We start from the raw sequence: 17,083 nt of genomic DNA, 5'->3' as shown, positions 1-17,083 counted from the left end.
TTTTGTATTCATCCACCCAACCATAATAAGGAAACTTGCTATGTGAAGAGTGAACCTAATGACTTAAATCTTGAAGAAGTGGGGAAAAAATAGTCCAAGAAGTCATTATAACCATGTATTTCCCAGCTAGTACAAAACAAATGATTATTAGCGCGCACACACACACACACACACACACACACACAAAACCAGAGAAGCCCTTCATGCATCAAAACATTGAAGAAAAGTGCTTACTGGGGAACCATCAGACCATGTAAATCCCTCATCGGTATTTGCAATTGTTAATCCCAGCCAAAAGACATCATGGTAGTTTGAAGAACCTCTAAAAAGGGTATGAGAAATTAAAAACAACACATTATGTTATGTGAAATAAATCTGAAAATCTGCAAAAACTAGAAAGTTAAAAATTGCTTAAAAATTAAATTGGCGAGCCTACAAAATAAATTTACTTAACAAGAAAACCTGCGTATAGACCTTCATAAATTACAGCTATGTTAATGTGCACAGACATATTCAAAACAGCAGAAACTTTGTAAGAAAATATTCTAAATATATTCAGGATTTATAGTTTATAAAACCATTCAATAGTTTATTTAAGCACATATCTGAAAGGAATTTATAATTTAAATCTATTCTTGTGAACTTGTATAAGAGGCAGAGATATAACCATGATACTCAGTTAGGAGTTGTTATAGGGAACTTTTATATGTATTTATTATTATTCATATTATTATATTATACATACTTATATAATGTGACAATGTTTTTATATTTTATATATATTATAGCTTATATTAACTTATATAGGCATTTCTTATTATTTACATTATTATATATTATACATACTTTTTATATAACTATATATTTATGTTATTACTTATATTATTATAAAGCATTAACTTATATAGATATTTCTTCAGAATCCGCATGATCCAATAACTTCAGAAATAATCCAAGACTATTACCGACACCATTATCAGTATACAATTAGTAGAAAAAGGGGTATGTGTAGAAATGATACTTACATATTCTGCCATAATGTAGTTTGATCTTCCTTATTGGTGATGCTGGCAAGATCTCCTCCAATTGCTCTACAAAAGTCACGAGCATCAAACCATGTTTTCTTACTGTATTTGCTTTTGTCAAAAATCTAGAAATAAAATATATTTCAAAAACTATTTTTACAATATGCCTCATTAAGAATTAAGGAGACTAATTTCTTTCCAATGAGAGTTCATTTAATGTGGGACAGCAAGGAAGTATAGCTAAATAAGCAAATGGCATGTCATGGGTACCCACACCTGTTTGTATTTCAAATAGATCCTTAAAAGATTCCCAAAGCACAAAGTTGAGAAATACTTTCCAATGTGAAGAGTAGGAAAAGTTGTTTACATTTTCCACCATCAATGTGTGCATGTATGCATGTGTGTGCATGCACAAATAGATTTGCTAGTCTCTGTTTAAATGGGTATAATACTTAGATATATGTATAGATCACGTATGTATGTGTATGACTATACACATATATGTATTATATGTGAGTATAGAAATACATGTCAATGTGTGTGTTTCATCAGAAAATATAATTTGTCTTGCAAAAGGAATATTTAAATCCCAGCCATAAAATCTGTTTAATTTAATTCTGATGCTACAAGGTGCAAATTCAAAGGCAACCCACTAGATATATAAAATAATTAGTTATTTATAGATTTGTGATTTGAGAGGAATTAATAGATCATTTCCACAAGTATCTCCTCTACTAACTTGTCATTATTATCATGATTGTCAGTGAGTTAGATGAAAAAAATTTGGAAGTTGTCTCTAAAGGCCTTGCTTAAAACTCAATTAGTATAGATTACAATTTAGACATCTAATGCAGGACAGAGAGAGTAGGAGAAAATAAATTAACAAACAAGGAATGGGAATTCCTCAAATAGGTAAAGGAGAGCTAAATTAAGGGTATGGCAAGAAAAATTCAGGAAAAGAAAGGAAAAAAAGAGAAAGAGGTGATGAAGTACAGGAATACGAAAGGAATTCCCAGGACATTTTTCTTTCTTAAGTATCCGAAATCCTTTTTTAGGTTAACAATACTTACCTTGAAACAGAAGTTTGTTTTAGCACTGGAAATCCATCCATCTGGACATTTTGGAGCAGGGGTGGTTGTGGGTACTGGTGGAGGAGTTGCTCCCTCTGCCCAGTGTTTGCAGACAAATTTTGCTTTCTCTTCACATTTCAGAACATCCCATAATCCACCTGCAACCCCAGTTTTCATAGCAACACACCCTGACTTTCGTCCTGTACATAAAGTAGAGTGAGGTAATCACAATCTTTCTGGGTTCTATCATGATGGAAATTATTTTCATAGATAATACACTTGGATTAAAAAGTAAACACTAATGAGATTTTCCTAGCATTTCTGAAAATGCACATTATTTGATTATAAAATTCAATAAAGTATGCATTAATGGTAGATCAAGGAACAAGGATTTATGGAGTTCTTATTGTATGCTCTGCTCTATTCAACAGGAATTCTACAAATACTTAACCTTCATTGATTGATGATACATAATTCTTGAAGGATTGAGAAATATGCCCTAGGAGAACTTATTCAGTTAAAGAAACAAAACAAATGAGCATTAAATAATATATACCACAAGAAAAGACACACTGGAGTACCAAACTATGAGGTACAAACTATAAATGCTAGTCGTTCAATGGATAAATCATAAAAGGACATAAAATGAAGGTTTTCCAAAGAGGGAAAGGCAATTGAAAATAATCTCTTGAAAAGACTCTGCTCACTAATAATCAAAGAGAAGAAAAATTTTAAAACTTTGAAGTTACACTGGACACATCAAATGGATAAAAATAATAAAATCACCCAAAATTCATGCTACCCAAGTTGTGGAAGAATAGGGACACATCTATCCATTGCTGGTGGAATAATAAACTTGGAGAGACTTAACAGAGAGCAATCTGGTAGTACAATATAAAAGCTGCAAAAACGATTACACCATTTTACTCAATTATTTCATCACACATTTTTTTGGAAACTGAAAACAACCTAACAAAAAAGAAGTAGCTGAATAAATTATGTTGTTGTTCATTCATATCTGACTCTTGATGACCCTATTTAGGTTTTTTTTGGAAAAACTACTATAGTGCTTTGCCATTTCCTTCCCCAGCTCATTTTACAGATGAGGTAACTGAGGCAAATGTAATTAAGGGACTTGTCCAGGATCACACATAATAAGTGTCAAGAGTTCATATTTGAAGTCGGGTCTTCTTGACTCCAAGACCAGAGCTCTATCCATGGTTCCACCTAGCTACCCAGTGAATAAATGGTTCCATAATGTAGTGGCATATAATGCTACTAACTGACAAGATATGAATTATACAAAGAAGGCTGGGAAGATTTCTATGAACTAATGCAGAGTCAAGAAAAGCAAATCAAAAGAACTGAATATACACTTACAAAATCAAAAGAGGAAAAGAGAATGGAAATCAATGGACAAAGAACCCTTTAACCACTAGGATGATAAATAACCTTGTTGGTACTTTAAATCTTTCATAACTTGGTCTCTTTCTACCTTTCCAGTTTATTTACACGTAATTACATTATGTATATATCTACAATTCAACCAGCCTACTGCTTGTTCTTCACACACCATTCTCCTCTCTTCTCACCTTTAAACTGGCGATTGCCCATACATGGAATGCATTTCCACAATCTATCTACCTTTGAGACCCTCGTTTCCTTCAACACAAAGCTCAAATTCATATTGACACATCGGTGTAGAAAGTTTCATTCAAAAACCACCAGAAATGGTATGATGGAATGGATACTGTGTTCACAGTATCTATATGCCCTAAGGCAAGATATTTAAGTCCTCTGGTCCTCAGAAAATTCATCTATAAAATGAGGCTTTCAAAGCAGGTGACTTTGATTATAGCTTTATGTCTGTAATCCAAATCACAGCATTGATATTCTTTATCTAAGGGTTATTCTTCTCTCCTCTTTCCAACACTGAGCACATTCTCTTCACCCCTAAAAAACACATTGAAAAAACTTCCAAATCTTTATATGACTTTTAAAATTTTCAAGCTTATAAAATTATCTTTGGAACCCTGATGGAGATTCATTTGTTACAAAATGCAAAAAAACATGGCTTACAAATGTAAAAGTATCTTCTAACCCGGCAAATTAAATCCTTTTTAATTGTTTTAGCATTGAAAATGATACAAAAAAGAGATTTTAATGGAATGACAAATATCATTACTGAAGAACAGAATGAGTTGATGTTTTGTCTTGGATTATATTGAGACACCACAGACTAGAAGGACTAGAATCTCAAATGAGGCGTGAATTTAAAGTAGTACAAACCAGGCATAAATGAATTCCAGTGGGTGAACTGGACATTCTCATCAATGGTCCACTTAAAAGTCCCTTTGTTTTCTACATCTGAAAGTCCAATCCAAAAATATTTTTCAGGCCTCAATCCAACAAGACTGGTCAAAAAGGCTTGTTCATATCTAAAAAGAAAGAGTAGGAAACATACACTTCTATTATGATAATTTCCCACAAATTGTTGCTAATAAACAACTTGGAAAAGATATATCAATTATGCTTTTGTACAATTTGGTCCCTGCCTAATAACAACAACAACAACATTAATAATTAATAGCTAACATTAATGTTGCATTTTAAGCTAATATAATTTACTTAAACTATATAATTTATATGGCATTTTTAAACTCTTTATAATATCAACTCCTTTTATTCTCACAAAAATCTTGGGAAGTAGGTACTATTATTATCCTTATTCTACAGATAAGGAAACCGAGATAGACAGCAATTATGTTACTTGCCCAGGGTCATTTAGCTGGAAAGTATCTGAGGTAGAGTTTGAACTCAAGTATTCATGATCCCAGATCTAGGGCCCTATCCACTGTGTCACCTAGTTTCTAGAAAATATGGATTAATGTATGTAGATTAATGTTATGTAAATAATACATTCTCTAAGGAAATCTATAAATCTCAGAAATAAAAAATATCATAAATTGGAATTTACTAAGTAGTTATTGATTCAATATGCTGAGTTCCATATATCTATTTTTAGTTATTTATTTATAGTTTTATTATTTTTTCTATTTTTCTATATCAATATATTATTTTTCTATTTTTCTACATCAATATATTATTTATTTATATAGAACATATAATTTATTTAAAGAACATAAAATAATTTAAATATTCCAGTATTTATAAGGAAGATACTTTTCCATTTGAGCAGAATTTTGTAAATACAGGATGGGCAATTACAAAAAGTTAAAAATCATTTAAAAGAGCAGCTAAGTAGCACAATGGATAGAGCTCCAGACCTGGAGCCAGGAGGAATTGGATTCAAATCTGGTTGGACACTTTCTAGAGGTGTGACCCTGGGCAAGTCACTTACCTCTGTCTAGCCTTACTGCCCCTCTGTCTTAGAAATGTTACTAAGATAGAAGGTAAGAGATTTAAAAAATAAATAAATTAGCAAATAAAAAGAAAAGTTCCATTGCTGAGTAAGTACACAAAAAATTATATTATGAAGAGTGGCAATGTAGACTGAAATCTCTCTTGCCTCTGACACATATTGGATGTGTGTCCTATGGTAAATCATGGAAGCACTTTATAACCTACATGGATCCCTAAGATTATTAAATGAAGAGCAGGTGATGGTCTGAACTGGCAGCAGAAGTGACCTTTTCTTACTATTATTAATAATTATAAATATATACATATGCATTTTAGGTTTACAAGGCACTTTATAAATGCTCAAATGTCATATTAATTTTCAAAAAGTCTTTCTACATGTAATTGAAAAATGAGGAATTTTTAAAGTGACTTACCCAAGATCACACAGTTCATATATCTGAGGCTGATTTTGGACTTGGGTTTTCATTTTCAAAGTCTTAGCACTATATACTGCCTAACTACCAATAAAAGCAAAGGTATGTTCAAACCAAACCAAACCCAGTTAATTCTGAGTATTGTTTTTATTACCAAAAGTGACATTTTAAAATCTTTTGAGGTAAAGAATAGAGATGGATATACGAAGCCAATTTAGATCATTTATAAGTTATTGTCCAGTTTTTTCTTGGAGAAATACATAGAAACAGAACATTTTAGAGTCTAAAGCTTTCTGCTACCCACTCCCTCTTTCGCAAATTTAACAAGAAAATAAAAACCTTTACTTACCTGTCTTCAACAGTAGCTAGATGAGCCTTCTGACTTATGCAGGTCTGGTTTGCTACTGGAAATGTTGAAAGGGTTTGCCCAATCATATAACAGTAAAGACCATGTCTTTTCCATCCCTATTAATATAACCATATAATGGTAGGAAATATTAGCAGCTTCAAATTCATTTCGTGTGTATTTTTGAAAAGAAAATTCTTAAAGGTCAACATATTTAAATGGGGGAGAAATGTTAATTATTTAAAGAACATGAATATTTTGGGATAGAATTGAAACTATACATAGACACAGTTGTGTATTAGAGCCAGTTTGAATCAGTTGGAAAGAGTTGATGGTTCATTTTCATTTCTGTCTTGGCAATTGACACATGCTATAAATCAGGACTTGATTTACTATTTTGATTTTAAGAAATGGAGAAAATATCAGTAATGCAAAATAAATTTAAAGGTATATCTTATATAATTTTTTCCTAGGAGACATAGATCCATATGTATATACATATATTTGATTAGGCAAATTGTGGTCTCTGTCTTTACTCCCAGGATTTCAGAGAGCCCTCAAGCTTTCCCACCCAGCTCTCTCTCCTATTATTTCTCAGTTCTTGGAACTTCTCAGCTATCACCTCATATCCAGGCTTGCTGCCTGTGGCCTTCCCTAAGTGCCCTGCATCAGTCCTGGGCTTAGACCTCAGGCCTCTGACCCTCTCCATTTCTCTTAAGGGCCTTTTTATATTAGACTCATCTCAAATTCTCAGCTAAAGCCTTTCGTCCAGGCTCTATCATGTTATTCTCTTGCCCTCTCCTGCCTCCAGAGTCCCCCAGACCTCATAAAACTCAATACTACGCTTGCCACAAAGATGAGCATGAAGGGAGGGCACTGAAGAGTCTAAAGTCCTGCCACTCTCTGCTGACCGATGGCATCTGGGAGCAATGTGGCTTGTTTTCCAAATTTCTGCTTTGCCATTAGATTAAAAAAAAAACAGGATTCTAGGCAGTCAGGGAGGCTATTGGAGACATAATAAAGATTAAACTTAAAATAGGTCTCTCTCCTCCTAGAAAAGGATGGACATCCCATCTTTCCCTTAAGGCTTCAAATGGAACAGTGTCTGTGACCCAAATGGTTTTTGATAAGAAGCTGAAGATGAATAAGAAGCCAATGAATGCCAACATGCTCTGTTCAGATCTAGAGGAGACTAAGATTCATTGCAATGGTAAATGGAAATACTTAAAAGTGTGAGAAAGACAACTCAGGTAAACATGGGTTTTGTATTCAAAAGTTGCTCTAGATTTTTTTTTACTCAATAGATTACATTCAGCTATTTAAACAAAGAGCTCTTTCACTGAAAATTCATAGCTGAAATGAAAAATATATGGTCTATTCTCTTTGATTCAATTAAATTCGCCTATAGGAAGATAAGCCGTTTCTATCTAAGCCCAGTACGCCATGGCCCTGCCAAACATCTGATGGCATTTATTCAAATTATAGACATGGGATGTATGGAAAATCCAATTTAGAACTTCTTGTATTCTTGTTGAATCATTTTAGTCATGTCTAATTCTGTAACCCCATTTGGGTTTTTCTTAACAAAGATCCTGGAGTGGTTGGCTATTTCCTTCTCCAATTCATTTTACAGATGAAGACACTGAGGCAAACAGAGTTAAGTGACTTGTCCTTGGCCACATAGCTGGTAAGTGTCTGAGGCCAGATTTGAACTCAAGATTAGTCTTCCTGACTTGACTTGGCACTGTTGCCACTGAGTCACCTAACTGCTTGCCTACTTATATAGCAATGTCTAAATAAATTCTGATACGATGTGATATGCGACTTTTTAAAAACGAAGCACTATTTTTCAAAACATGTTACTTAATTAAATAACAAAAATTGATATACATCCTGGTATTATTATGAATAATATGTATATGTATAACCAGATTGAATTGTTTGTCAGCTCAGGGAGGGGACCCTATATAAACAGGGGAAGGAGAGTACATTAGATGATCAATGCTTCCCATGGAAACAAAGGCACAATTTTTAAACCCTCACCTTCTATCTTAAAATTGATACTAAGCTCCAGCAAGAACAATTTAATCTCGTTTCCTTTTTTGACAGGTAGACATGGGAAACAACAATCTCCAAAGAATCACGCCCCCTCCCCAACCTCATTAAACTGTATACTCTTTGAGGGTTGAGATTAGATCATATTTCGGTTTTATAACTCTAGTTTTTTGCTTGATTAAGGTTTGTTGGCTTGAACTGGAATTGAAATATATAATACAGGGGTGACAAGAACAGCTCTGTTCTGTTTTGTTCAGTGAAGGCCAAGGGGAATACTCCTGGGGAGAAGAAAGTCCTCAGACAGCAGATGCAGCAGAAGGCTATTAGTATAGTGAAAAAGGCTCTTTATTAAAGGCAATTGAGGTTACCAAACAACCACAGAGGTACTTTACTATTTGCTCTTCCTCAGTCTATCTCCTCACTATCTGACACAGTTTGAGAGGAAGTGTTTTATTCTGCTTTTAGTTTTCTGTTCCCCAAGAGTGACTTGTATGTGATAGGATCTTAGATCTTAGACCTCTTGTGCCATCTTAATAATATTCATCATTTAAATAGTCTTGAAATCAAAGTACTTTTACATATGTTATCTTTTTTGATACCCACACTCACTCTGTGAGGCGGGTACAATTAATATTCTTCCCAACTTACAAATGAGGAGACCGAGAGACATTAAGTCTCATCATCTGCAGACAGCTAGAAACTCATGCCCAACACTGTACAAGGAACACTTAGTCCCCCTTTTCAATCTGCATTCCAACTACTCACCTCCCATTCCTTTTGAATGCTGAGGGTAGAAAATTTTCACAATACCATCAACCATGATGTCCCCAAGAAATGAAACTTAGTCTTTGCTCCTTAATCAAATGAAATTATATTTTTAAAGCACTTAGCACAGTGCCTGGCACACTTAGGTGTTTAATAAATTGGGCACACTACCTTCCTTTTATTTCTCTGACTGTTCTCATCCTCCAACCTGCCCTGCTTATTTTTATTAACCCCCATTCCTCTTCTGATTCCCTTACAGACATCTCTTCTGACCCTATAGCAACTAGGGAGGGTCCCTAGGACTGAGTGTTACAGACTACTTTATAACATGGAGCACTGGTTGGCTCTTGAAAACCAATGAGTCACAGAAACTAGCTCATCCTAAGACACTTGGCACTCACCTTCTGGCATCCTTCTTCTGCTTCTATTACTGGTGGTTTGGAGAGTGGTTTCGACTTGCAGATGTAATTAAAACTATTTTCACAGGGGTGATCTGACCAGTACCCATCCTGTGAAAAACAAAGAAAAGACAAGTTCATCAGACTCTGCCATCTTTTTGCAGCTGTGCCTCAGAGAGGGAAAAGCAAGGTCTAAGGGTAAGTTCCTGGAATATAAGAAATATTTCATTCTTTGTATCCTTATACCTAGTACCTTGGACAGTGGTTGGTACCAAGTGTGCAACTGATTTGTTAATTCCTCCATTTTGGAGGTGGGGTCCAGGTTGGCCATGCTTCCATCATTTTCTGGCTGAGTTTCTGTCTTCCAAACTTTAATCCAATGGGTACCTTCACACCCATACCCTACTTCTTAGCTCTTTCCCTGGTAATCTTTCCCTACTAGAATTTAAACTTAAGAATATTGTTGGCCTAAGGAAGTTCAGTGGCCACAGTAAACAGAGAGCTGGGCCTGGAATCAAGACCAAAATTCAAATCTGGCCTCAAACACTTAGTGGTTTTGTGACCCTGGGCAAGTCACTAAACTCTGTTTGCCTCAGTTTCCTCAACTGTAAGATAGGGGTGATAATAGCAAGTACCTGGAAAGGCTGTTGTATCAAATAAGGTAATGTTTATAAAAAAGCTTGGCACTTAAGCTTTGCTTTGGCTTCCCTTCTCTGCCTACTGACTTCAAATATACTTATCAAAGCCACTAGAGGTCATTCTCAGACCATTCTTCTCATGGTCCCATTCCAGGCATGAGAACTATGCAAGTCAAAGAACTAAAGTACTAGGCAAAATTCCCACCCAACACCTGGTGCTTTAATACTGTTCCTGGCTGCCCACAAACATCTCACTACACCTCCTTTCCATAGCTAAACCCTGACACCCCATTCTCCTTCATGAAAACATCCAATGATTGCCTAAGGAAATAAGCATTTAAATAGTCCCACTCTGTGCCAGGCACTGTGTTAAGGGCTTTACAAATATTGTATCATTTGTCCCTGACAATGATCTATTATCGTCCTCATTTTACAGTTCAGGAAACCAAAATATACAAAAATGAAGAGTTTCTATGCCCAGATTACATAGTTAGAAAGTGTCTGAAGACAAATTCAAGCTCAGATCTTCCTGACTCCAGATCCAGCACTCTACTTAGAGGCTATAAGCCTAATACTGTACATGTGCTATCAATACAGCTGCAAAGCTATTGTCTCTGTTCATTCATTTTATCATTCATTCAACAAACATTAGTATGTGTCTACTATGTGTCTGTCATCGTGCTAAGTGTTAGGGGATATAAAGACAAAAATGAAATAACTCATGCCCTCACAGTACTTATGTTTTATGCAGAAAGACTGCATAAATTTATATAAGATATAATATATAATAAATAAATATAATATATAGTAAAATTATATAAATTTATATAAGAAAAATGCAAAATATGTATGAAGGCATTTTAGAGAACACTAGCAAATGTATAGGTCAGGCTAGACTTTGAGTAAGAGCAGCTTTTAAGGAAGAAATGATACTAAGAGCCAGAGAAGAAGAGGGAGAGCATTCTAGGTATGGGGTTCAGTCTGAGCAAAGGTAAAGAGGTAAGATATAGATAATGCTGTTTATGAAGAGAAGCAAGTAGGAAAGTGTGGCTGGACAAAGATGGTGTGAATGAGAATAATAGTATATAATAGGTCTGGGAGTGTAAAAAGTCTAGAACTTGGCAAGAAGCATGTCTAAAGACAGAGACAAAGATGAAGAGGGAGGATGGGGAGAGAGATTAAAAACAGTCAGAGCCAGAGAGCATGGGCTATCTTCTCCAAGAGAACATAAGGGTCTTGAGGACAGAGACTGACTTTCTTTCTGCTTTTATTTCAATGCCCTGCTATAGGCACAGTGCCTGGCACATAGCAAGGACTTATTTAATAAATTCTTCTTGGCGTGATAGGTATGTATGACCTCAGACAAGTCACTTTACTTAAGCCTCAAATTCCTTATCAATAAAATAAGAAAATCATGCCTTGAGTACCTGTCTCTCAAGACTGATGCAAGATTCAAATCATAAACTTTATGCAAAATGCTTTATAAATCTTAAAATTAAAGTTCTATATTAGGGTCAGCTATTACTGTTAGTGTTACAAAGACCAGCAAACAATTAGGTGGCTAAATTTCAATAAGAAAACAGAGCTCTTACACAGGATGTACCAAAAGTCTTTCTTAAAAGCTCTCTTAAAACAGATCGAGACTTTTTGGGGACACTAAGTATGTAGCAAGTACATCATGATCCTGTGAGGAAGGTAACGAGAAGGAAGTCTTATTCATCCCACTGTACAGAAGTGAAAACTGACATTCAGTGAGCAGACGTGATTCATTCCAAATCAGACGACAAAGAGCAAGAGCCTCAAAACCACATCATAGGTATATCAATTTAGAGCTAGAGGGGATCCTAGAAGTACTCTATCCCAATCCCTTCACTTTACAGAAATTAAGTTCTTTGTCTAAGATAATAGGAAGAATTAGGAAGTGAACCAAAGATGTGTTAGAGCCAACTCCTATGGGCTCCCAGAGCCAATTGTTAAATTTTTAGTGCGAGTATTATATTTCAAAAATCAGCAAAAACTACAAATCAGGGCTTGATTTTTTTTATTGATTATCTAGACTTAAGAATAGGGCAGTTAGGTGAAACAGTAGATAGAACAATGGGTCTGGAGTAGGATATGATTTCAAATCTAGCCTTAAACATTTACCAGTTGTTTGATCCTGGGAAAATCACTTAACCCTGTTTGCCTCAGTTTCCTCATCTATAAAATGAACTGGATAAAAAATGGCAAACTACTCCAGTATCTTTGCCATGAAAACCCCAAAAGGGGTTAGGAAGAGTCAGACATGGCTGAAACAGCTGAACAATAGTGATGGAGAAAGAATTAATATAAACTAATATTAAAATGTGTTATTGGTACAGTTTTTTTTTTCTAGAAAGCTGGTTATTAAACATTTACCAGCACACCACTGTCATGACTCCAGGCTTTCTAATACTGAATCCAATACTCTATGCCACACCCTCATGTTCAGGTTCACATTGTTAATTTGTGGCAGAGGAGGACCTAGAACTCTTGGTGAGGTGAATGCATCTAAACCTATGAGTATGAGAACCTTAAAATAGAAATTCATTTCTTTACTATCTACTATCAGATTTTTAAAAGTGATAACGATATGATTATATTGATTCAGTCAGGTACTCCTTAACATATATATGCCATAGGGTTAACTAGGTGGCTCAGTGGATTAAGTGTCAGGTATGTAGATGGAAGGTTCTAGTTTTAAATCCAGCCTCAGACACTTTCTAGCTGGGTGACCCTGGGCAAGTCACTTAACCCTCATTGCCTAGTATTACCACCCTTCTGCCTTAGAACTAATACACAGTATAGATTCTAAGATGGTGGTAAGACTTTAAAAACTATATGTATGCCATGACTTGTTAAGTGGCAGACACTCTAAGGAAGTGGCTTGCTCTCAGGGAATTGATCACGTTGTGATAGAATTTCAATGATGTTGTGACTACGACATGGACCAACTAGATGGAATGTGGGCTATTTTCTCCTTCTGTGCAGAGTCCTCCCATGCAGGATCCAGGCAGAGATGGCTGGTGTGATTGGTCATTTCTGCTTAGTTTTTGATGTAAGTCACTCATTTCTGTTAATGTCCTTTTACAACCTGTGGGGCATTCTTCTTTAGCTAGGGGAGGTGGACCAGACAGAATCAACTTTTACTTAATATTTAATCTGGATAAATTGGTCCCATGTCCACCCAACCTAAAAAACCATTCATAAGGGGCTGAGCAGAAAAAGAGAGGTTGTTTTGCAAGGCTTGGTCTGAAGCAAGCTTCAGCCTTTACTAGATGGCGATCTGTGATCATTCTCTTACTTTTCCTGTCATCACGACACAATCTTCCTGCCTGTTGTTTGCATGGCTCGGCTCTCCAGGCATCCATTTGGTGAAGGTTACAGGGGTCCCATCACTCCATTCAAAATACATTTGAATCTTGAGATCATTTAATCCAATCCACAGTGTTTCCTTTTCCACTAAACAAGAGAGAAAAAAATGCACACAGATACATTTTTATATAAGCTTAAGGAAAAAGGGAAAAATTGCTTCTTGGAAGGTAAAAACAGCATTAGTCAACTTCTGCTTTATCAGCATCAGATCTACTCTTTTCATGGGCCCAATTGCAGTTGTAAAGGATCATCAACTTGACTGTTAGAATTAATCTAGCATAGACACTATAGGGAGAGCTCAAATTTCCTCTAAATTCCATGTTGTCAGCCTTTCTGCACTGAATTACAAAGGTGTGATTTACTAGTCAGGTTTAGTCAAGCAATAACAAATCTTATTTTGTATAGATAGTAATAACTAAACAAATGTATTCTGGATAATAAATTGAATTAAGTCATCTCTTCATCTTATGTAGTTATTTTTGGTATAAATAATTGATGGAAACTTTTCTATTCACAAAATATTGTGCTGATTTCCTCCTCTCTGTGACCTACTTGTACAGCCAACTACTGGGCAAAGCATTTCTAAATCTTCTAATTTGTGTTTTAAAAATTCTACAAATTCCCCACATCTCAGAGCTGGAAGGGTCCTCTGAGTCTATCTAGTGATCTCTTTAAGAATTTATCCCACAGAGGCAGCTGGGTAGCTCAGTGGATTGAGAGCCAAGCCTAAAGACGGGAGGTCCTAGGTTCAAATCTGGCCTCAGACACTTCCCAGCTGTGTGACCCTGGGCAAGTCACTTGACCCCCATTGCCCACCCTTACCGCTCTTCCACCAAGGAGCCAATACACAGAAGTTAAGGGTTTAGAAAAAAAAGGAAAAAAAAAGAATTTATCCCACAGAAGGCGGGTAGGTGGTTCAGTAGACAAGAGAGCCAGGTCTAGAGGTCTTGGGTTCAGATCTGACCTCAGACACTTCCTATCTCTGTGACTCTAGGCAAGTCACTTAACCCCAACTGCCTAGCCATTATCATTCTTCTTCCTGGGAACCAATATATAATATTGATTCTAAGATGGAATAGACATCCAGTCTTTGCTTGGGGTCCTCAACCAAAGGAGAGCACTACCTTTTTTTAGATAGCTATAATCACTCAGAAGTTTTCCTTTATGTCAAGCCCAAATTTGCTTCTTTGTAACTTCTTTTGCTACTAGTTTTCACTCTCTGTGGCCAAGCAAAAGAATTTTCCCTCTTCCTTGAAAGAGCCAAGTAAATTACTGAAAACTGTAATCTCGTCTCCAACTTTTCCTACTCCCGTGTCTTCTTTTCTTTGAGATAACCCTTCCTAATTCATTCAACTTGTCTTAACAGGGCAGGAACCTGAGATCATTTGCCATCTCAGTTGCCCTCTTCAGGGAAACTTGACAATGTCCTTTCTTTATGGTTTACCAACATCCTTTCCAAAATGGATGTCATTTATAAATAAAGGCTATACTTAAGATATAGTCCAACTCTTCAACTTGTTTTGACTCTAAAACCTAGCATGCCAAATATGTTTTTGCCATTGTAGAGTACAAAAGAAATATTGTTTCCTCAGTGACAGACATTCAATCCAGCATGATTACATTAGAATTTTTTGGCTACCATATACCTGTCTATATCTATGTCTCCCTTTGGGAGATAGTGGAGCAAAGAAGGACCTGGCTGCTATGGCTTGTGGTGTCACTGAAATGACTGAACAACAATAAAGCCTGTATTACACATATTGGGCTGATAGTTGGTTAAAATCATCAAATCTTTTTCCTATAAATATCTCTCTCATTTCTAGTTGCAAGATGGATTTCACACAAGAAAGATTTTACACTTATCACTGTGAAATTTTATATTAGATTTAACCCAATGTTCCTACTTATCAAAATCTTTCAGAATTCTAAATACAACACCCAATTCATTAAATATTCCTCCCAGCTTTGATCCATTTGCATATTCCATAAGTATGCCAATCATGCCTTATTCCAAGTTATTGATCAAAATGTTCAATAACTCAGTGCCAAACAGATTCCCTAAGGCATAATACTGGAAGCTCCACACTAAGATGACATTGAACCACTAATGACTACCTTTTGAGTCTAGACATTCAACCTGTTTCAAATCCACTTAAGTATAGTATAGTCCAGTGGTTCCCTAACTTTTTTGGCCTACCGCCCCCTTTCCAGAAAAAATATTACTTAGCCCTCTGGAAATAATTTTTTTTTTAAATTTTAATAGCAATTAATAGGAAAGATAAATGCACCTGTGGCCATCACTGCTTCCCTGGATCACTGCAGCACCCACCAGGGGGTGGTGGCGCCCACTTTGGGAATCACTGGTATAGTATTACTTTGTCTGTGTCCCTTCACCTCTTCCTCCAGACTAGCATCTGTGACATGGAACAGTAGTACCAATGTCATAAAGTAGCTTAAATCAACTAAGAACTACTATTTCATTGATGTACTCCAACCACTTTAATCTTGGTAATAAAATTGATCTATGTATAAGACAATATATGTTGAAGAGGTAGGTTATACCTTAACTATTATCACTGAACTGTTAGTCAGTGAAATCAGTAGTAAATCTGATTGCTGATTTTCCTATTTAGTTTTACAAAGCATTTAATGGAAAATTGGTTTTTTAATTATAATAATCCCTTATTTTAGGGATTTAAAATAGATTCCCTTAAATTAACAGAAGATGAAGCTATGAATTTGTCTAAACACTCTGGAAAGCACTTTGGAATTATTCTAAGGATATTATTAAGATATCTGTACCTTTTGACCCAGAACTCCCACTACTACTAGGCTCTGAGGAGGTCAAAACTAGAAAGGTCTAATATACACCAAAATATTTAGAGCAGTATTTTTAGTAGAAGCACAGACCTATGAACAAAGAAGATTCTCACACACAGAGGAGTAACTAAACAAATGGAGACATATGAATGTATTGAAATATTACTGCATCTTAAAAATGGCAAATATGAAGAAAAGCTTGGTAAGAAATATATGAACTGATATGGAGGGTAGTAAACAAAACTAGAATTTGGATGTATGTGTGTGTGTGTTTAAGTATATATGTGTGTGCATGTGATTGTGCACACCTTTTTGCTTATTTGTCATATATTTTTACATTATATATACATTATATATGTGTGCATGTGTGTGTGTAACTGCAATAATATAAATGGAAGAAACTAACAAATAAAGCTGAACACTGTATAATAGCTCAGGCAAGGCCCCATGAAAAGAGCAAAAATATGCCATCTTCCTTCTTTAAAGAAATGGGAGATGCTGGGTGCAGAATATTGCTCCCATATATTATCGAACCCAGTTGGCATGTTGGTTTGTTTTGCTAAATTTCATTTTCTTCCTCATTCCACCCTCTTTTAGTCATTCAACTTTCATTTTGAAGAGGACCAATGGCATCATGGGGTCATGTCTTGACCTGGGCATGAATCAGATTGAAGCGAAACTGAGTTGAATAACATTATTGTTCTTTTTAGAGAGGAATGGCTCTCTGGAAAAGGGAAAAGATTTTTATTATTTAGAAATGAAGGTGGAGGTAGCTG

At 35.5% G+C, this 17,083-nt stretch overlaps 1 protein-coding gene across 1 annotated transcript in view; it reads right to left on the bottom strand.

Annotated features, from left to right (window-relative positions):
• The window catches only part of MRC1 (mannose receptor C-type 1), a 122,837-nt gene that overhangs the window by 36,854 nt on the left and 68,900 nt on the right, over positions 1-17,083 (bottom strand). The window contains exons 8-14 of the mRNA XM_044678925.1: positions 13,417-13,574; positions 9,460-9,567; positions 6,242-6,357; positions 4,385-4,533; positions 2,096-2,295; positions 1,026-1,150; positions 235-322 (exon numbers count right to left, since the gene is read on the bottom strand). Coding sequence (XP_044534860.1) covers positions 235-322; positions 1,026-1,150; positions 2,096-2,295; positions 4,385-4,533; positions 6,242-6,357; positions 9,460-9,567; positions 13,417-13,574 — 944 coding nt within the window. The remainder of the gene's footprint in view (positions 1-234; positions 323-1,025; positions 1,151-2,095; positions 2,296-4,384; positions 4,534-6,241; positions 6,358-9,459; positions 9,568-13,416; positions 13,575-17,083) is intronic.

The sequence above is a fragment of the Gracilinanus agilis genome, chromosome 5, assembly GCF_016433145.1.
Source record: "Gracilinanus agilis isolate LMUSP501 chromosome 5, AgileGrace, whole genome shotgun sequence".
In the NCBI taxonomy this organism is placed as follows: Eukaryota; Metazoa; Chordata; class Mammalia; order Didelphimorphia; family Didelphidae; genus Gracilinanus; species Gracilinanus agilis.
The sequence above is the reverse complement of the archived record's forward strand: the minus strand, read 5'-3'. Positions and strand labels throughout refer to the sequence as shown.